At 46.5% G+C, this 21,174-nt stretch overlaps 1 protein-coding gene across 2 annotated transcripts in view; it reads right to left on the bottom strand.

The window, feature by feature from the left end:
- PAX7 (paired box 7) overlaps positions 1–21,174 on the bottom strand; it is a 104,238-nt gene that overhangs the window by 41,581 nt on the left and 41,483 nt on the right. For both annotated transcript variants that reach the window (XM_075113827.1, XM_075113826.1), the window contains exon 5: positions 12,234–12,433. In XM_075113827.1, the coding sequence (XP_074969928.1) occupies positions 12,234–12,433 (200 nt within the window). The remainder of the gene's footprint in view (positions 1–12,233; positions 12,434–21,174) is intronic.

The raw sequence follows: 21,174 nt of genomic DNA, 5'->3' as shown, positions 1-21,174 counted from the left end.
GGTCCATATTCCAGTACCACTTCCTCTAAGCTCAAGATCCAAGCTCAAGGTCAAGATCATCCCTGTGAGGAAGAAGTCAGGCAGAGGAGCCTGGAGACCTGCATGGATGAGCAAAGAGCTTCTAGAAAAACTCAAATGGAAGAAAGAAGTTTGCGATATGTGGAAAAAGGGACTGGCCACTTGAGAGGAATATAGGAGTGTTGTCAGGGTATGCAGAGATGTGACGAGGAAGGCCAAGGCCCACCTGGAACTAAATCTGGTGAGATATGTCAAGGATAACAAGAAGGGCTTCTTCGAATACATCAGTAGTAAAAGAAAGACTGGGGAAACAGTGCGCACTGCTGAACGAGGTGGGTGCCTTGATGACAGAGGACGCAGAGAAAGCAGAATTACTGAATGCCTTCTTTGCTTCGGTCTTTACTGCTAAGGCTCACCCTCAGGCATCCCAGCCCTCAGAGCAGAGAGAAAAGCTGGAGAAAGGAGGACTTCCCTTGGTTGAGGAGGATTGGGTCAGAGATCACCTGGGCAAACTGGATCCTCACAAATCCATGGGCCCCAACAGGATGCACCCATTAGTGCTGAAGGTGCTGGTGGGTACTGTCACTAAGCCACTCTCCATCATCTTTGAAAGGTCATGGAGAACAGGAGAGGTGCCTGAGGACTGGAGGAAAGCAAATGTCACTCCAGTCTTCAAAAAAGGAAAGGAAGACCCAGGAAGCTATCAGCCTGTGAGCCTCACCTCCAACCCTGGAAAGGTGATGGAACAGCTCATTCTGGAGGTCATCTCCAGGCACACAGAGGAAAACAAGTTTATCAGAAGCAGTCAACATGGATTCACCAAGGGGAGATTGTGCTTGAGCAACCTGACAGCCTTCTATGATGGTGTGACTGGCTGGGGAGATGAAGGGAGAGCAGTGGGTGTTGTTTACCTCAACTTCAGCAACGCTTTTGACACTGTCTCCCATAACACCCTCACAGGTGAGCTTAGGGGGTGTGGGTTAGATGAGAGGACAGTGAGGTGGATTGGGAACTGGCTGAACGGCAGAGCTCAGAGGGTCATGATCAACAGCACAGAGTCTGGTTAGAGGCCCGTAACTAGCGGTGTTCCCCAGGGGTCTGTGCTGGGTCCTGTCCTGTTCAACGTGTTCATCAATGACCTGGACGAAGGGACAGAGCGTCCCCTCAGCAAGTTTGCTGACGATACCGAGTTGGGAGGAGCGGCTGACGCACCAGAAGCTGTGCTGCCATCCAGCGAGGGCTGGGCAGGCTGGAGAGCTGGGCCCAGGGGAGCCTCATGGGATTCAGCAAGAGCCAGTGCAGGGTCCTGCCCCTTTGGGAGGAACAACCCCCCGCACCAGCACAGGCTGGGGGGGACCTGCTGGAAAGCGGCTCTGCTGAGAGGCCCTGGGGGTGCTGGGGGGCAACGAGGTGACCCTGAGCCAGCACCGGGCCCTTGGGGCCAAGGGGGCCAGCGGTGTCCTGGGGTGCATGAAAAGGAGTGTGGCCAGCAGGGCAAGGGAGGTTATCCTCTCCCTCTGCTCTGCCCTAGTGAAGCCACATCTGGGGTGCTGTGTCCAGTTCTGGGCTCCCCAGTTCAAGAAAGACAGAGAACTGCTGGAGAGAGTCCAGTGGAAAGCTATGGAGATGATCAGAGGACTGGAACATCTCCCTTATGAGGAAAGGCTGAGAGACCTGGGGTTGTTCAGCCTGGAGAAGAGAAGACCGAGGGGGGGATCTTATCAATGCTTATAAATATCTGAAGGGTGGGTGTCAGGAGGATGGGGCCGGATGCCCAATGCCAGGCCAAGGGGCAATGGGCACAAGCTGGAACACGAGAAGTTCCACCTGAACATGAGGACAAACCCCTTCCCATATGCGGGTGCCAGAGCAGTGGCACAGGCTGCCCAGAGAGGCTGTGGGGTCCCTTCCCTGGAGGCATTCACACCCCGCCTGGACGCGGTCCTGTGCCCCCTGCTCTGATGTGCCTGCTCAAGCGGGGGGTGGGATGGGGTGATCTCCAGAGGGCCCTTCCAACCCCCACCATCCTGTGATTCTGTGATCATAGCAAAATAAATAACAAACGATAATAGTAGTAAATACACATGCACCAAATGAGACTTACTACTACATGCTTAAACATAGTGCTTCCTAACAGAACCTGGCTGGAGAATCCAACCACAAATACACTGAAACCTTCCACAAAGAAATTGATAGGATTTATCTTCCCGTGCAGAGGAAGGGACATTTCATGGCCCAAACAGGTTGATTCTGCCCCTTATTTATAACCCACAGAAATAAAGAAGATACATTCCAGCTAATGACGTTAGCAATTCTTTCCCTTCCCCCGCCTTAAAGGTGGCTCAGGCCTTTATGCTTATAAATCATTTTATTGGTAGTTAAAATATAGAGGCTAGAGCATCTAACTGTAACGCGAGGCGCACTTCAAAGGGAACCTGCTTTCATTTCACAACAGTTCAGGTTTTATCAGCCACTAAAGATTCCCCCTGCCAGAGGATCCTGTTACACCATGTTAAGCCTGGGGTGAAGGCTACGGCTGCTAAAACCAGACTTGTGGGAAGAAGATGTGGAAGAGGAAGAAGTTTTGAAGCCTCTGGTCTGCCTGTGGAGATGTTCTAGAGGCTGCTGGGGCTGGAACATACGAGTGGAGTTTTATGCTGCGACAAACATAGCCAGCACTTGGGAAAAGGGTTGCGTGAAGAACACAAGAGCAGAAAAACCAGCATGTCAGAAACCTGCTTTTTCTTAAAAAGACAAATTCTTTGTGATCATTTGTCTGTGCATATCAAAGAGATACCTGCGCTGTGTAAATGTGCTCCTTTCCAAGGGTATGGAAGTATAATATAGGCTTCTGAAGACAACAGTTTGTACCTGCTAAAGACATTTGGGGCTTTCGTCCTTGTGAATTCTCTTCCAAAGAATGTATTAAATAGACAGCAAACGTGTTATAGAAACTGCTCAGCTCTACTGAGGGGAAGGACATAGATACAGGAATGCCCTCATGGAAAAGAACTTAAAAGAATGTATGCAAGCTGGTTCTGCATGTCCTGGTCATGCCCAGGGTCCAGATAAGACCAGAGTCCCTCATTGTCCCATGTGCACCTTGCTCAGTGAGTGAGTATGCTGCTACAGGGATCCTGAATGCTAGATGTTGACCACAGAGCATCACTCAATCAGTCACTTTCACCATCTCCTTCACAGACTGGAGAGGGAGGCATGGCGAGACTAAGAAACCTCTCCAATTAATCACTGTCTGCCTTGCAGAACCAGCTGATTTCAGAAGAGCCCATCCTCCCAGCCAGATTGGGTTTGGGGCAAAGGTTAGCACTGGTTCTTATTTAACCTGAACGCCTGCACCCAACCCTGCCAACGGCCAGCCCAAGTTGTCCCAGCCACTTGTTCGCAAGCAGCAGAGCAGCAGAGAAGGGCTGCAGCGACAGCTGCCTGCCAGGATGGGGCTGGACTGAATTATCCCCGCAGCCGCTGAGATATGGGTCAGCTCCCACAATTTGTCAGACAAGGAGAGGAAAGGAAGGTCAAAAAGAGCCTCCTGTGGGAAAGAAAACCTGTTGTGTTCCTGCTCAGCCTAATCAGGACTTGATGTTGGAGAAAGATAGATGGGATAAATGAGCTCATAAATAGAAACAGGGATGGAAAAGCCAAGTCGTGCCTTTGCTTTCCAGCAGAATGGAAGAGGTGTAACATGTGTTTGCTTTCATAGGCCCAAGAGGTTGCAGAAACCGGGTGGAAGAGGTGTCATGTGGCCATTTATGACCCAAGCACACCAAAAACATTCCACCAAAGTCAGATGAGGTCCCTCCCCAGGTTGCACAGAGGTGACTCTGCAGGATCAGGTCCTCTCCAGGTTCTCTTCTGAACCAGAGCAGACCCCTGCAGTGCCTTGCCTTGTCCTTACTAGTCATAAATGATGCAAATCCTGGGCTTCCCCGGAGGCTGACGCAGAAGGCTTTAGCGGAGGAAGTTTAGCAGCAACAGTGATGAGAGACCAGGGATAGTTACTGCTCCACCCGAATGCCTTCTTTCAGATGGTGCTGAGAGTCAGCCCTCCCAGACAGGAAAGGGCTGAGATGTTACAACAAGATGGGATCCTGTAAGTCCGTGCAACAGTTTAGTGATGATTATGCTTCCTCTGCCAGGTGCTGAAGAGCACAAAAACAGGCATCAGAGGCAGAGAAGCATCATTGAGGCTACTGAGAGAATTCCTTCACAATAAGGAAAAAAGCCCATGAGAGCACACAGATTTTAGGCACGTAGATGCTTATCTGCACATGTAGGGCTGTGGCTGCATCTACTGACACTTGGGTTCAGTGCCTACAACACCGAGCCTCTGTCACTTGTGGGTGATACGGCTAAGATAAATATTAGACAAGGTTAGTGGAGCAGAACAAATGACTCTTCACAAATGAGATTATCCAACAAATTTAGCCTGTATTTCTCCTGGCATACCCCAATTCCTGAAGGTGTTAGCTATTTATAACAATCTATTGAAGAATTTCAACACACAGTTTGTGGTATGTGGATTGTTTTGCAAACCACTTTTGTTTTCTTAACCAAACCATTGTTAGCAGTGAAATATTTGATCGTGATATTGATCACTGTACTCTTGCAATATTCTTTCTAACCTTTGAGTGGCTGTCAAAGAATTAATAATGTCACAAACACTTCCTCAACCAAAAGGCCATCTCTACCTTATCATCACAGTAAGAACACTTCATAACTGCTAATGGATTTCATACTCCAGACAGAGAAGCAGGAGGCAGGAGAAATCGGGTAGATCTGTCCACTTTCACACTGAGACATCCTAAGCCCGGGTTTGAACTCATGGCTTCACAGCTCCAAATCCAACCCTGCCCAGTGATGCAGCTTTACCCCTTACTGTAACAAAGTTACTAATATTTACAAATAATTTTTAAAGATATCATTGAATGAAATAGCTATTGGATACCGAATGATTGTTTGCAAATGTTGCTTTTTCCGGCTCTACATTTCACAAACTGCTTCTCAGTGATTGTTTCAGTTGTCAGAGGAAGTTCTGTTAAAATAAAATTTAAAATAAACCCTCTGTTTTACTTACCTGTTTATCTCTTTATAAACCCTGTGTCTGAGGATGAACGGGACTTGTGGAAGCTGAAAGACATTAGGATGAGTTCACTGCTGTCAGAAAGCAGCTGCAAGGTAGTATATTTTATGAAGTGCTTTCTCCCCACTTCAACACTTGTTTCTTAGACGGCCAAGTCTTAATGGTGTTAGAGCTGCATTTAAACATTTCAGAACAGGCTTTGGTGTTGACACCTCATGGAGGTGAATGAGATGTTGGGAGGTAGATTTCTTACTGTTGTCATTTGGCTAGAGATAGGCTGGGCTTTAACAACAAACCAGCAGCACATCGATTCCCACTATCAAAATTTTCTTTGCGAAAGAAAAAGCTATGAGCTTTTAAAAATAGCTTAAGCACTACAGGAAGTGGCTCAAAGATTAAAACACCCTAGCAAACCCTCCTCCTGATTGTTATAAATGTTTTCTATTGTTGACCAAACAGAATCTATTTAATTGGTGTCCCAGTAAACAGAAAGCCTCCTTAGCTGGGGAGGTTGAGAGCAGGCCGGCTGCTCGGAGCAACGGCACGCTTGCTCACTTTACTGGGCACACACTGGCTGGCGGCTCTGCTAGAATCAGAGATTCAGCATAGAACATAGAGGCAATGCGTTAGGAGAAATATTTTGCTCCACACCCTCGTTGGACTGGAAATTTTGTGATAAAGGTTCTTCTCATAAAACCTCTGGGAGGCCCTATTTGTTTTTAATACAATGGGACAGACACTCTGCTGCTATAAATCAGTGCAACTTCACTGACTTCCATTTAGACCAGCTGAGTGCACAGTGTTATACGCAACCGCTTCATCCCGGGAACCGGGATCTCGTTCATTGCTTTGGCCTCTGGGTCCTCTTTCCTTTGTAAGAAAATCAAATCATTGCCACATTGTTTAGGGGATCCCATTTTCATCTGGTGACCATGAGGCTGGCAGTTCTGCTCCTTGGTCCAAAGCAGACCAAGGAAAGAAGAATAGGACAAACAATCAAAAAAAAGTCAGGTCCAGGTTTTGCATCTCATCACAAAAATCCACAATTTTATCTAAAAATCATCTTTGACTGAACTGAATGGATTCCTCCACCTGCAGAAGCCAGCAAACTAAAAGGAGCACTTTCTGTCATAAATGCCTCCATTTGTTTCATACCAATTCCCTGCCCCACATGTACAAACCAAGCTGGTCTTGTCAAATTATGCTGCAAGTCCTGAAGTTTATACTAATTCGTGTTGATTTCAACCAATGCTCTGCAAGAAGGACTACAGGATTAGGCTTATCATTTTCATCTTCAGTAAAGTATAATATACTTAATGAAATAGCGCTGACTCTCCAGCAAGATGCCCTGAGGCTTACGCAGCTGGGACTATGTCCTCTGTCAGTGGGACATTTCTATTTCCAAGGGGGCTGGTTACTGTAATTCTACAACGAATACTAAAAGTGCTGATGCTTTTCTAAGCAAACCCTTAGATACGGACATAGGACGTGCTTGCAATTTTAAGACATCATCTCTGGCTTTTCCAGGGTTCAGGTGGAAAATTACTTGCTGCTGCGATTTGAACACCTGGTAATTCACTTCTCTGTTTTTGTTTATTCTTAGTGTTATTATTGACTAGTAGGTTGGCTGAGGGCTTATCCTGAGCATATTAGCTGGGGCAAGCATGCAATGGGTTACTCTTTTCTTTATTCCAGTTGCATTTCTCTTTCTAATTCAGGCTGAAGAAGTGAAAGAACAGCAGCAATGCAGTGACACATCAAGCACCGATGCACTAAGCAAAGAGAAAGTGATGCTACAAGACTGCAACCAATCTCTGTCTCATTAGCAACATCCTTCTGCAGCAAGATCTCCATGAGACATGAGAGGGGAGCATCTGGACCCTCCTCACCATCTCAGCTGCATTCAGCCCTTGCTGGCTTTACCTTGCAGAGCCGCTTCTTTAAAGCTGGCTGAAACAGCATGCCACCCTGGTCCCGGCCTCTCCGGGGAGCTGGATGCCGCTTGGCATCACACCGCTGTTCTCTCAACATGCCTGGGCACTCACAGCGGTAGCACCACCACGGTTCCCATGGACCAGCTGCCGCAGTGCCAGGGGTTGTTCTTGCCGCGGGCCATCTATCTGGACGCTCCGGTGTGCTAGAGCACGGCTGGCCCCGTGCCGTGGAAAATGAGCGTGCCAAGCCAGCCTCTGCCAACAAGAGCCCCAACTGCCGGCTCCTCTGCACAGCCTCTCAGTGCCCCGGCTGCTGCCAAAAACACAGGGCAGCTGTTGTGTCATAACCTCATCGCAGCCCTCTTCACAAGAAATGTAAACTAGTCAGACCCTCAGGAAGAAAGAAAACATTCTCAGCTGACCTCTAAGGGAGGGGGATTGCCTCAGAAGAGCCAGTTTGGACACATCTCAAAGAGTTTGGGAAGCAAAACACCGGGCAAACAGCATTAGGCTCCAGCAGCTTTGCATGACTCAATGCTCAGAGCTGGGGGAGACCTGCTTACCACCACACCGTCCCTCCGTATAATACCCTCCTCTTCAAAGAGCACATCTCAAGGAACAGGACAGACCTTTGGCCACAGCAACAGCTGCTGAAGGAGCACCAGGGTCCCCACTAGCACACAACAGATATTTGAGAAGTTCCTGAGAAATCCATTTTTTTTTTGGAAACTAGACTGCACAGTACTGCTGGCATATGGTGGTTTTCAGCTTCTTCGCCCAGACAACAGAATTGCTTTGTGAAAATTTTCAAGCCAAATTGAAAGGAGTTTCTTTTCTGGTGCTCCATTTGGCACGTCTGAGCCCCTGTAGCACGATCTAGAATACGGCTGTTTGTTTACTACAGTTTGAAACTGTGTCATAAAATACATATTATGTGAGTAGCCTAGAAATGCACCGAGATTTCAGAGACAGAATTGCTCTGAGCCTTTTTATTAAATGAAATATCCATTTTCTCCCAGGCAGAAACCACAATGGTATCCATCATAAAAATGATCAATAAAGCATTGGGTTGCGACTCCTGCTGCCTAGTTTAATTTTGTTATTGAAATAACCGTTTCTCAGTGCCTGGAATTTCCTGGGGATTAATACCAGTCATCAGCATCACAACCCACCCACCCCTTCACACTTCTTATTTATTTGCAGAAAGCACCCACTGCCCAGACCACAGGAACTAGGATTAGCTTACTTGCTAGCAGTATTGCGTGCTTGGACCAGCTGCCTGTGGTGTGACCATCTGAATCACCTTCAGGTGATGCTGAGAAGCAAAAGCTGCCATCTATGTTTTAGGAATAAATTTTGGTAGATTTTTGGGAAAGCTTTTTGAGATAATTCTTTGGAGCCTGCCACATCATTAGAGCACCAGGAAAAATGGAGATGAGCTGCTTGTGTGGGAACCCAGGCACCAAGGTCTCTTTGTGAAAAACATTTTCAGCGCACAAATTGCTAAGTGACTTGGGATTGCAGTGCTGAGCCGAGGACAATTTGGCTGCATGCACTGCTTTGTTCTACCTCCCATTTCTTTCTGTTGGTATTGTTCAAGTGAAAAATGGAGATAAGCACTGGAGGTTGTAGGTAACTAGCCTGAAAAATGCAACACATTCAAGAAAACAGATCCACAAATGGGATCGTTTGGCAGAAGGATTATGTTCAACTCTCTAGACCCACGACTGATGTACCTGGCGTCCCTTTTGACATTAGAGTTGCTTTGAGATGTCATTTCCACGCCTAGACAAGAATTTCCTGACAAAACTATTTTCCTGTTGAAAAACAATGTAACTGCCAAAGCTAAACTGTTTGTGAGAAAAGGGTTGTTCCAAAAAAATGCTCCTTCTCTAGAAATGCCAGGGAGAAAAGTCTCAAAATTACCACAGAATCCCATTTACAGTTTTTTTACCATATAAAAATTTTGACATCATCAGCTAGATAATTGCAGAAGCTGGTGTAAAAACCCAAAATACATTCAAGATCAAAATCAAAGCTTCCATTAAATTAGCTAAGTGAATTGCTTAGCTGTTAGACTTAATTTTTAAAGCCATGAACGCTTGGCATTCAACAGCTTGTTTTCTGGAAGGGTGGAAATAGGAGCTTGCAGATGGGCAAGAATTTGTTCGGTACTGGACAATTAGTGTCAACACATGAGTCAAGACATTGCCTTGCACAAAAACAAGTCAGTGGGAATTTCCACTGGTGGCCGCGCTGGGCATGGATTTGGCACTGTAATCCTGATCCTTCCGGAAATCCGCGGCAGTCTTGTCCCTGGCTATGCTCAATCTGGCATTAACCTTTTAATGGCTCGTACCTTTGGGCATGTTGAGGTCTGAATGCTGGAATCCTGCGTCTCAACCACAGAAACACTGCAGTGACCTTGCAAAAATATTGCTCACCCTCCCATGATCTTCCTAGCAGATGAGAAACCGGAGCTTGGAACTGCTCCCCACCACCACCACCCCCTCTCGTTGTTCAGCTTGTGAATTTTATTAGCTGTCAACGTGTCAAACTTCCACTTAGCTGGACAGCTGCGTGACCAGCCAGACTCTGAGGCCTGCCAATAAAGTTTAACAGAGCTATCAGCTTTTCACATGGAAGAGATTATGGTAGGTGAATACTCAGGTATTGGAGAGAACGAATGGCACTTAGGCGAGTTCACCTTTCACATGGTAAAGCAAAGAAGTGAGGAGGAAGAAGCAGCAAAGAGACAGACAGGCCTGCTTGTTTTTGTTCAGTGCCTGTAAGGTGATTAGCAAAACTAGCTTCTAGTGCAGGGAAGTTGTGTATATACGATACAGTAATAAAGCCCGCTAGCAGCACCTGAGCTGTGACTCAGAGACTTGGGTGTGATCCAGGGATTGTCCAGCCATGGCTGTGACATGATAGATGGGTAAATGTTGGCATGGCCCTTAACATCCAGAAACCCTGATCTCAGCTGGCCCTACTGTTATTACAGGCATCTTTAATCCAAAGCACGTCTCTTGGCCTTAAAAACTCTGTTGAGACAGGACTAAGACTATAATGTAGTAGAAGATTCCCTGCTGGATGGGTACATGTGTGGATGTGTGTGTGGCTTTTTTTTTTTTCCACAAGAAATTGATTGACTAATGTTTGTAGGTCCCGAGAGCCAGTAAAAGATCTGCTCTGATATCCAGAAAATTTTACAAGGGGCGGCAGGCTTAAAAGTGGTGGGAAGAAGCTGACTTTGCCAGGATGTCGGAATGAGAAAGCCATAAGGAATGTGCTTCGGAGAACAGCTGCTACTAGAGCCCTGGCAGGAACCTCCACGCAAGCTGCCTGGGAGCAAATAGAGGGATTCAGAGATCACAGCTTGAGACAAGGGAAAGGTTCTCTTTATTTTTTTATTTAGCTTTCCCTTTCTGTTTTCACCTCCCTCCTTTCTCCCAAGCCTTGTCACAGTGAGGTCAGAGGGGCTTGGAAAAGGGAGAAACTGCCTCTGGTTTTTGCACTCCCTGGTGCTTCAGAGCTTTTCCCCTTCTCCCCAGCGTTCCCACATCCCAGCTCATGCAGCACAGGTTTCTCTCGCCTCATAAAAAGGTGTTACCTAAACTCTGTGCTCCCCTGAAACTCCTTCTTTTTCATCTGTTTGCCACAGAAACATCTCTTTTTATTTCCTCCTTAACATCTTACATCCATCTACAGCAAGCAAGACCAATTAGAAACAGAATATGCAAAACAAAAAGGTGGGAATTTACACTTCCCAATTTTTGGTAGCTTAGTCACCTAAATTAGCCACTTTCCTGGGCTCCATCTGTCTAGGAACCTACATGGCTAGCAAATTAACGCTGTTACTGTTGAACACTCTGGCACAATCTTTTGGCTAAGATCAAAACTAGAATGAGTTTAAAGTTTCTTAGATTTCCTTTTTTGTGCTCTCTGTAGCCACATCTTGTGGGATGATGGATTCAGGAAAATACAGTACCTCTCAGGAGAAAGCTGGAGGGAGGTGAGAGGGCATCTGCTGCAGTGCTGCGACTGGCTTAGCGGTTCTTTGGGAAAGAAGGCTAATGGGAAGTCTTTAACCAGTGAATGTCCCAGGTGTGTGGGGGGGAAATTCCACTCCCAGACAGCTGGGGAAAACAGCAAAAGCTTTTGGTGGTTTTGGCTTCTGAGCACATCAAGCTCATTATCCTGAGAACCACAGAACAAAAAATAAGCCTGTTTTGTTTTGGGAGAGCTGGTTAGCTGACTGACTGGTTCCCTGTCACAAGCCTGGAGTACTCTTTCCCTCTTCTCTCAGTGCGTGCGATTCAACTCTCGGCTGCATGCACAGAGACCCCTGTGCTTGGCCTGAAACCTAATCGCACTGGCCACACGGAGGATGGACTGTTGGGGTCTCCATTTCACTTCTTTAACCCAGCACAATCCCCAATCCCTCCCCCTTTCCTTCCTGTTCCCCAAGGGACTCTATTATACCCCCCGATCTGTTCACACTCCTTATCCCTCTGCGTGTTTGCACACACTGCTGACCCAGCCTTTATCTGGAAGACATAAGGGTCTCTGTGTGGAGTTCCCACAAGGGCTATTAATCGTGTAGATGTCAGAGTCCCCCGGCTCCAAACCCTCCCTTCCTGCTCCTCCCCTCTTCTTCCCTCCCCCCGCCCTTTTTTGTGCTCTCTGGAGATCGAGGGAAAAAAAGTTTTATGAAAATTCACACACAGAACTTGCAAACTTTGCAAAATATGATCTGCTCCCCTGGGCAAGGTTGGTAAATGGTGTGATTTCTCCTAAAACACCAAATACAAACATACACACACACTGTTTCCTCCTAGGCAAATGGAGGAATTTCCTCCAACAGAAAACAGAGACCTAAATGCCTTGCCAAGTTAGGGAAGGTTTGGCTCCTGGTCCCAACCTGGATGGAAGCCCTCCAGATGGCACCTCTGCAATGGGCCAAATCCAAATGGCATATCTGCAAATTCATGGGAACGTGGGAACCTGCAGAGCTGGATTTAAGGCTCAGATCCTTGTGAACGTGGCCCCAGAAAAAAGGCGCATCCATATTACTGCTTTCTGACACCCTCCTCCCCGGCACTGCCATCTCCTTCCCCAAGGTAAACAAGAAGCTGTGCCACCAGGCTGACTTGCCACGTGCTGGCTCTAGTCCTTACCTGAACTCGGGCCTCGGTGAGCTTGGTTCTCTGAGCTAGCTCCTCTCGTGTGTAGATGTCTGGGTAGTGGGTTCTCTCAAAGGCCTTCTCCAGCTCCTCCAGCTGCTCAGCGGTGAACGTGGTTCGACTGCGGCGTTGCTTGCGCTTCAAAGGCAGGTCTGGTTCGGATTCGACATCAGAGCCTTCATCCAGCCTGTTACCTGGGGTGGGAAAGAAATGGGAGATGAGGTTAAAAAGCCATAAGGAGAAAGGCTGTTGGAAGAACTAAACAGCCCAGCAAAGTAACCTCAGTTCTGCTGTGATGGTGTCCCTCAACACAAATACTCTGTCCATGTACAATACATCTACCAGTTTTATGCTATTTCTGTAGTTTCCTCCTATTACTTTTTTCCCCCATTGTAAAAAGACAAGCTACGAGAATCGGAACTGCTTGCAGGAAAAGGATGGTTCAAAGTCCGCTATTCAAATTGTTACAGTGAAAGAACTTCCAGTTGTTGACTTATTTCAAGAAGTTACTATTTTTTATTAGAAATTACTGTGTTTCAGAGTTGCCCATTTTACACTGCAAAGATGTAGAAGCTGAAATAAGTGCATTAAAAATTCAACACATGATACTTTGACTTGTGCAGCCTAATTTCCTCTTGTGTTTTGTCAAGTATCAGTGTTTGAGATTCCAATTTTTTTAAACAACCTCAGGAAGAAGAAAAGAAATATTAGGAATTTTTACAGCTGGGAAAAACCTTTTCAACTTCGCTTCACCTCTGGGTTGGGCTGCCCACAGGATACAGTTCTTAACTTCGCAGATTTCAGCAGGAGCTTTGCACAAGGCCAGACTCCTACAGCATTGAGATGCCATGAAAGTTCTCTACCAATGTCTAGTTGGTCCGTAACTTCCTCCACCTTCACTTGCTGTGGACCTCTGCCTTTCTCTTCCCCATGCCTTGAGCTCTGGACCACATCTATTGTCTCCTAAGGCCCTTATCAAACCGAAGTATGGCTGGACTAAGTAAGCCCAGTTTTGATCTTTCTTTTTTCTTCTTTTTTTGCCCAGAGATAAAGCAGAAGGCACTGCATTGATATTCACCAAGTCTACAGTCACACCCAGTGGCTTTTAGGAGGGACACACCAAGAACAGCGTTAGCAGTGACTCTAGTGTTTGCCAGAGGTGTCTCACGGAGCAAAGCTTGGGTTTCAAAGATGTGCGATGTGCGGGTTATTGGTTCCCTGTGGTGCAGATGTTGATGTATGGAAGATCTCAGCCAGGCCAAAACTTTATGTCTGCCTTTGGACAGTGAAAAATGTGCCACTGGTTCATGGCTGCAGAGAGGGAAGAATATGATATATGAAACCTTTCAGCTAGGTGAGAGATCTGGCCTCTGTCACCTTTTCCTTCTCTGCCATGAAAATAGAAGACATTAAACGTGCACGCATTTTTTTCCCTAGCAAGCTTGACTGCTGTCTTTCAGAATAACTGCAGAGACAGACTGAGGCAGACCTGCTTATACACTGTGCTCACAGAGAAATGTTTTTTCTTTTGAGTAAACCTTTGCTAATTGAGGATTAAAGCAGGACTTCCATATGCTCATTTGGACGATAAAGTTCCCTAAAGTTCCTAATAGTGTTTTTCAGTCCCCTCTTTTTGTTCAGCTCCTATACTATCATCATCCAAAAATCTGCCGCCTTCTTTTCAGAGCTGGGAACGGCAGCTGTGACTTCCCCAACAGCTGCTCAAGAGTGGCGGCGGTTTGAGGAGTATGAGGCAAATATCCCATCGGAGCTCACTTGTTTATACTGAGATCACCAAAAATGCCATTGCATTCATCTTGCTGCAATAAAAAAAAGGCTTTTATGTCTTGGAGCTTCACAGGGAAGATGTGGTGTCAGAACTCAGCTAACTACATTTGCGCTGGAGTCAGAGAAACTCTGTTGCAGGGGCGTGGGTGGTTTGTTTTGGGGGCAAACACATCACCTTAAGAGGTTTCCCCTTCTTCTACCTCTGGCTTATAAATACACAGGGTCCTTACACATGTTCATCTTTCCAAATCAAGTGCCCTTTATTTCTCACTGAAGTCAGTGAGAAATTCACTGTTTAATTCAGAGGAGCAGCAAGTCCCATATTTTAAACACAGTTTCACTGTACATAGCAGAGATTTGTTACCAGACTAGGTTTTTGGTTATGTCCATTTTCAGGGAAGGTCTAGAGTCTCACGTGGTGAAAAAGGAACATCTGTACTTGAAAATAACAGCCCTCCACATCTGGGTCCCAGATGATTCAGGGCAGGTAGAAGCACATCTGGACCTTGCAGTACCACGCTGTGCAAAAGCACATCTGGAAACCTATAGCATACAGTAAATTTCTTTAAGTTAATCACTTAAGTCACCAACTATTATTGGTTTAATTAGTTAGTATCTTTTCTGGAAATACCTGATATGAAAAAACATAAGGATGGAGGTGTGTTTCGGCCCAGGATGAGAGAAGGCCAGTGTGAGGAAGGGGAGGAAAATATACGAAGTTAAATGTCGTTTCATTCTGCAGCTGAGCATCTTTCTTTACAGTAAATATGCACTTCTGTATGGTTAGTATGCGGGATTAGTAACAACTTCCAGCCCGTGAGCTCTTTAGCACAGGAATTGTTATTTGCTGCATGTTTCATGCCTGGTCCAACAAAGCCCCAACCTGCTTGGCAAATGCTATGGTGACAGCAATGTCAAAATTACTTTTTAAAGATCTAACTCTTCTCTTGGCCACTTGATAGCAATGCAGTAACATCTACCTACAGCTCGTCCACTTGCTTGGCCCAACTGCTTACATAGGATACAACAAAGCTGGGATCCAGTACCTTCCCGAGCAAGGAAAAAAAGTCTAGAAAAGGATCTCTAACATGTTTCATCTCCCACACTTCACTTTGCTCACTTTTTTTTTTTGCTGCAAAAGCCTGGAAGGGAAAACAGCCAAACTTTCTTCAATAGCTTTATGCTCCTAATTAAGGATTCCTGATTTGGCCACAAAGTTTTGGGAGAGGACAACTGATTGTCACAAGTAACAATCTGTCCTACTCACAGCAGCACCAGCAACTGTTCTGGCCATCGTACTGACTACAGGGTTAAAAGGGTAGAGAGCCAAATCTTTCAATATAAACTGACATAATATTTTCTACCCACAAGTCTCCAAACAGCTCCTGACTGGCATTATCTCCATTTTACAACCGTGGCAAGGATGGCGGAAGTCACCCACCTACGGACACCCTGTGAGTCAGGAGCAAAGCTGGGAAAAGAAACCACAGCTCCTCGTGCCAAGTCCGAGGCTCCAACAACCCGACTACAAAGATGAAACCAAGAGAGCAGGAAAAATCCCAGGGCATGCCTGGAACCAGCTGGTCTTAGTACGATGCAGCTGCTGCTGTCAGACACAGATTCATTAAATAATATAGAAAGTCTTTCAGCTGAGACAGACTGCAGTGTGAGCCTATTATCTAACGCACTCCCTCTTGTCAGGGGACGGTCTCCCTTACCTGCCTAAGATGCAACTCAAGGATCTAACAGGTCTTTTCCATTCCTAAACAGCTGAAACCTGGTGGACAAACCACTGCCGTAATCTCTGCAAGGTTTCTGTGCAATGAGGACTTTTACAAAGCTGCAGGAGTAACTCACAGAGGCTCCCTCACTAGGCAAGTCCAGGGGGATTCATCTAAACCTTGAAAACTCAATTTTTGCCACACATCCCTGTGTGAAAAATGCATACATAACACTGCCGGCAGTATGAGCAGAGGGAAAATCCCAGTTTGCAGCCTCCAGCACAACAGGGCTATTGCCACAGAAATAATCATTAGCATGCACTGGTAGCATTTTACACTTACTCAACACAGACAGCAATGAACACCCTGTAAATATGAAGGTGGAGAAATATCTAACGGCAGCTTCTTGTGTGGCTTACCAATCACTAGTTGTGATGAAGGATGGGAAACAGCTAGCTGTCCGATATGCAGCTCCCCTAGGATAGCATACTGGCTAAAGACTGACAGAAAAGAGCAGAATGGAAAGGTGAATGGAGAGGAAAAGTCTCACGGGAGGACAAATCAGAGAAAAGGAAAAACCAAGAGAAAAGTGCATGTACTACAGGGCACACACCGATCCCACTATAATTTATTTTTTAAGAGCGATTCCGTCTTCATTATTTAGCATAACTGTAGCTCAGAAAGAAAAAATCCAAACTGCTCAAATCTCTTTGCTTTGCAATACTGTTAGAAATAGAGAGACACAGGCTTCATTATGGGAACGAAAGCAAGGTTGCCAGTGTGCAAATTCATAAGCTCTTCCTTCTGCTCAGGGGGGGCTACTCAAATGTACAGGCACCTTCCTGGAGCAGAGACGCAACACAGCTTGTGCAAGGCGGGAGAGATGACTGTGTGAAGGGACTTGCTGAAGGTTTGCATGGACCCATGTCAGCTTCCACATCTCCAGGGAGGATAAGCTGGGGAAAACTGAACAAACCAAAATGGTTCTTTCTCTGCATGGAAATGAGTGCAGCCAGAGCACGTGCGCAGGTGTGTGTGCAGGGTAGTGTAGGAAAGGTGACAAATATAAGCCTGGGCTTGTCCTGGGATCCATTCTAGCATGAGGAAATGTGTAAATTATGGCTCACAAACTCACATTCCTGAATAATGCTGCCAATTCAGGTTGGGATACAATTAACAAGAGCTGGGCAGAACTCTCTGGAGGGGTTTGAAAGGAACAGAAGTAGACTGGAGCTTGAGGAAAGGAACAAGAAAAACCCTCCGTAATTATGGACTAGATGTGTCCTCCCTCTCCCCATTCCCTTGACTCCTCTATTTCCCTTCCTCCCCCTCCGCCTTTCTCCTCTCCACCTCCATTCACTGCTTCTGGGTGCCTCTTAGCCCTGGAGTTAAATTAATCAACAGGATTAGGTGGAATCGGCCACAACAAGACCCTCCAGGCTCAGACTGAGCCCTTGATGATCTACAAGGACCTGCTGCCTTGTCTTGAAGCACCTTGGTGCCGTCTGGAAGGATTGGCAGACAGGACCAGACATGAAAACGCATTCATTAAAGTGGGGATCGGATTTTGTTAGAGGGTAAAGGGGAGCTGAACATTCTCTCCTTCAGTAATTCTCATCTCATTTCCTCTCTCTCTTTCTCTCTTGCTTCCAGCTGCACCATCCTAAAAATTAAATGTCTGTTGGAGGGGAGAGATGAAGCGGGGGAAGGGAATGGTTTTGTGAACAGCTTAGCTATAACTGTACCTTTTGTGCTGCAACTGGCTTTAGCAAACTCACTCGGACACTGCTGGAGCAACGGCGACACACCACAAAACCAGACCTGGAGGTGACTGGCTGGGAAGCCAACGCAGCCACCGGGAGACTTGGATTTAACAGCATGAAAAAAGTAAGAAAAACTGCACTTTGAAGGTACAAGAAAGATCTGAGCACCCCCAAGTTACAGCCCCACCCCCTTCTTCAGAACACCAGAGCTGTCGTGCTTGGTGGCCCCAACATGCACATTTTCCTGGTCCCATATGTACCTGACCTCCAGGCACACAAAATAGCTCCAAGTTATTTTATGCTGGAGGGCAATTAGAGAGTCTCTCAATGCCCTTGAAAAGGGCAGGCTTCACTTGCCGCATGATGCTTTTGCTGCGTGACATTGCCTTAATAAACGGAGCCACATTGCCATGAGGCGGTGAGGACGTACCCATCTCACAGGTGAAAATATCTCCTGATTGTGGGTACCTTGTCATGAGGGCCCAAAATAATAAGCTGCATTGTAGCTGAAATCCTTGCCGTGGACCTCAGCTATAGTACGTCTGTGGAGCAGGAAGGGCGGGACTGCACACCTCGTGCTTTTTACTCCCCCAAAAGGATGTGGGATAAACAAGGATCACCAAAATGCAGATGTTTATTCACAGAGCATGTCCCCAGTGCTGGACCCTGGAGTCAACGGCTTCAGAAGCAAGAGCTGAAACTCTCCCTGACTTCTTAGCATCTGCCTTTCCCTCTGGCAGAAAGCAAACAAAACCCATCAAAATGCAAACAAGACTGTGAAAAGCCTGAGAGAAGGGCGACACAGTGGCAGCATCGCAGGCACAGAATTGTACTGCCTTCATTTTTCTTTCCAGCATAAAAACCAGAACACCCTTTTCTCTCTCTTCTTGGAAAACGATGAAGTCCTGAGTTCACAGTGAGAGAGGGATTCTTATGTGTCCACAGAATAACCCTCGCTCACCTCCAAAACGATTCAACAGCAGGTGGGATGGCAAAGGGGGACAGAGGTGTTTCAAATTCATCTCTCGCCCCCCTTCCCCTGTCCAAGCACATTCCCAGACACAAAAAACCAATAATCAACACAGCACATACAATAAAGCTTGGGTTTCCCGCTCCCTCCCCTTTCCAACCTGTAAACTCCCCATTCTTCAGTGTTTGCTCGTGCCTGCACAGCTGTATTACAGTTTAACATAGTTTAGAGGGCTGTGGTGTGGAGCAGCAGCAGAAAACGAATCACATAATAGTTGATATGCGTTTTAATCAAGTAATTCGGCCCAAGCAGAATGATAGTGCCTGTTGGTGGGGTGCCCTTGAATACCAAACAGACTGGGTAGCAGGCCTAGGAAAATGAAAAAGTCATTTACAGCTCAGCTGGGGACCGCAGTGTTCAGCAAAGCATTAGCGTGGGGGCCTTAGAAGGGAAAGGTTTGGGTATTTTTCTTTTTTTATTTCTTTTTAATTCAGGCACAGAACTGGCCAGCTGTAACCAAACCACAGACGGAGGTAAGGTCCATTATGGGCTTTACAACTTGGAAATAATACTCACAGTGGAGCCGATGCTCTTGAACAGGGAGGCAGGGACAGTATATGTGTCTGTCTAGGGAAATATAGAAAATGGGGTGGGTGGTCAAAGAGAGAGGTGTTTCACAACTGGATAATTCCCTCATCATGCCAAGACCTCTACTGAATGAGTGAGATCATATATGGAAGGAGAAGCTGTAGGAAGGAAGGAGAAAGGAAAGCTGGAGGTTTAACGGGTGAAAAGGGAGCCTATGCAGAAGGTATCCAAGTGTGCGCACCTCCCCAGGCGTGGCTGACAAGACACGGCCAGCCAGCAGGTTGACCACAGTGAGAACCCCACAACCTGTTCCAGCTTGGAACAAGGGAGCTGATGATTTCTCCATGTCTGAATCCCAAAGATTCACCCGGGAGGAGCTCCATATTCACACGCTGGACTTGAAGACTCAAAGGTGGTGCAACGTGTTAAGTTTTACCTACGTCTGGCTGTGCTACTTCCCTGAGCACTCACCCAAAACTTACTTTCCTCCCAGCTCTGCCAGAATTTGCCTCCTGACTCATGGATTGGTTTGGGGATTTTAAGAAAACTCTTATATAGGAGTATCTCACCTGGCACTTGGCCATAAAATACATATACGCTTCTAAACAAAATAATATTAACTTCTTTTTGGTTAGAGTGTTGGTTTGGGATGCGCAGAAGTACAAAATTCACGTCCATTTTCCACTATAAAACCCCTGCATCTCCTTGAAGGAGTATCTTTGTCTTCTGGGCTCAGCTCTAGCTGGGTTCATAGGCACAACTACAAGTGGAGCACTACAAGAATTTGGAAAGAAAAAGCTAGAGACATCCTGGTTCCCTTGGGACAGTCATCTGTCACCAAAAGCCTCTTGCCAATACAAGGACTTGGACTGAGTGAGAACATATCCAACAGCTCTCTCTGCATTCCTCCTTGTATCAACTGCAGCCGTTCCAGGTAACGTTGTTCAGGTTGGGAACATACCTTTGCCTCGAGGCTGGAAGCTAGGCTAGATGAGGGCTTTTCCAAGCCCACAAAGAAGAAGGAATTGCATCCCTAACCAGATGCTCTTTCATAATCCATGCCACGCATATAGACCAAGCAAAACCCTTTGCTGATGTACATAAGTGCTGGTAAAAGCCAAGAAGCTGTACACATTTATCTCGGTGGAGGGATCTGGCCCCGGAGGCTCCATCTACTCTGCATGTGAAAGTAGTAAGAGACATCAGGGCCCCAGCAAATCCTACTGCAAATCAGGGTCTGGCAGCATAGGTACCAGCTGCAGTGCCCCCACACAGACACATGGTCACAAAAAACACAACATATTCTGTTCCTTGCAAGTAGTGAACAAAACCAAATCATCCAGAACATTTGGAGGAAGATAGGGAGGGAGGAAGATAGGGAGGGAGGGAGGGAGGGCGAAAGACAGCCTACGTCTCCAACAGCCTTTGTTAATTCCCAGCACTGGCCTGAACATAAACAGATGGAATATCCATCAACTCCAGTCGTCTTTTCTTTTCTTTCAACTTTTTTCTAGTTCTCGCCTCCCTGCCCCCTCCACCCCTAACACTCTTTCTTCTGGCTTTTGTTTGGCCTTTTAAAGAACCCCGAGGTAATGAGGCCTGCCCCAACTCCCCAGCACATCTGTGAAGTCCATAAAAGGCCCCTTTTTCACTTCAATATTCATAGCCGCGTGCTTGTGGCAGGCGCAGGATCCAGTGGAGGGCTGCACGAGAGGGACTGCAGGGGCTTGCTAGCTCCTCTATTTGAATTGAAACGATGTAGTTAGAGAAGCATCAATAGCGTGCCCAAAACTGGGAGGCAAAGGGAGACCAGCTGGGATACAGAGGGAATAAAGCGGCAGGGAGAAGAAAAGGTCTGCTCACTTTCTCTGGAGTTTTCCCTCTTTTGCTTTCTTCTCTTTTGAGCTTCATCTCTTCAGTTCCCTTAAAAGAATTTCTCATAGACGTAGGGAAGTTGATGGAGCAGCACAAACGTGTCCCACTCAAGGGTCTGAGCTGCACAGGAGGGCTGAGCATGGGTACCCAGGATGCTTGAAGCATTAAGGATGAGAGATCTGATCCTTTGATAACCACCTTTACTTACAAGTCAAAGCAGCAGGCAAACC

The sequence above is a fragment of the Phalacrocorax aristotelis genome, chromosome 19, assembly GCF_949628215.1.
Source record: "Phalacrocorax aristotelis chromosome 19, bGulAri2.1, whole genome shotgun sequence".
Lineage (NCBI taxonomy): Eukaryota > Metazoa > Chordata > Aves > Suliformes > Phalacrocoracidae > Phalacrocorax > Phalacrocorax aristotelis.
Note: the sequence above shows the minus strand (reverse complement) of the source record. Positions and strands in the feature narration are given on the sequence as shown.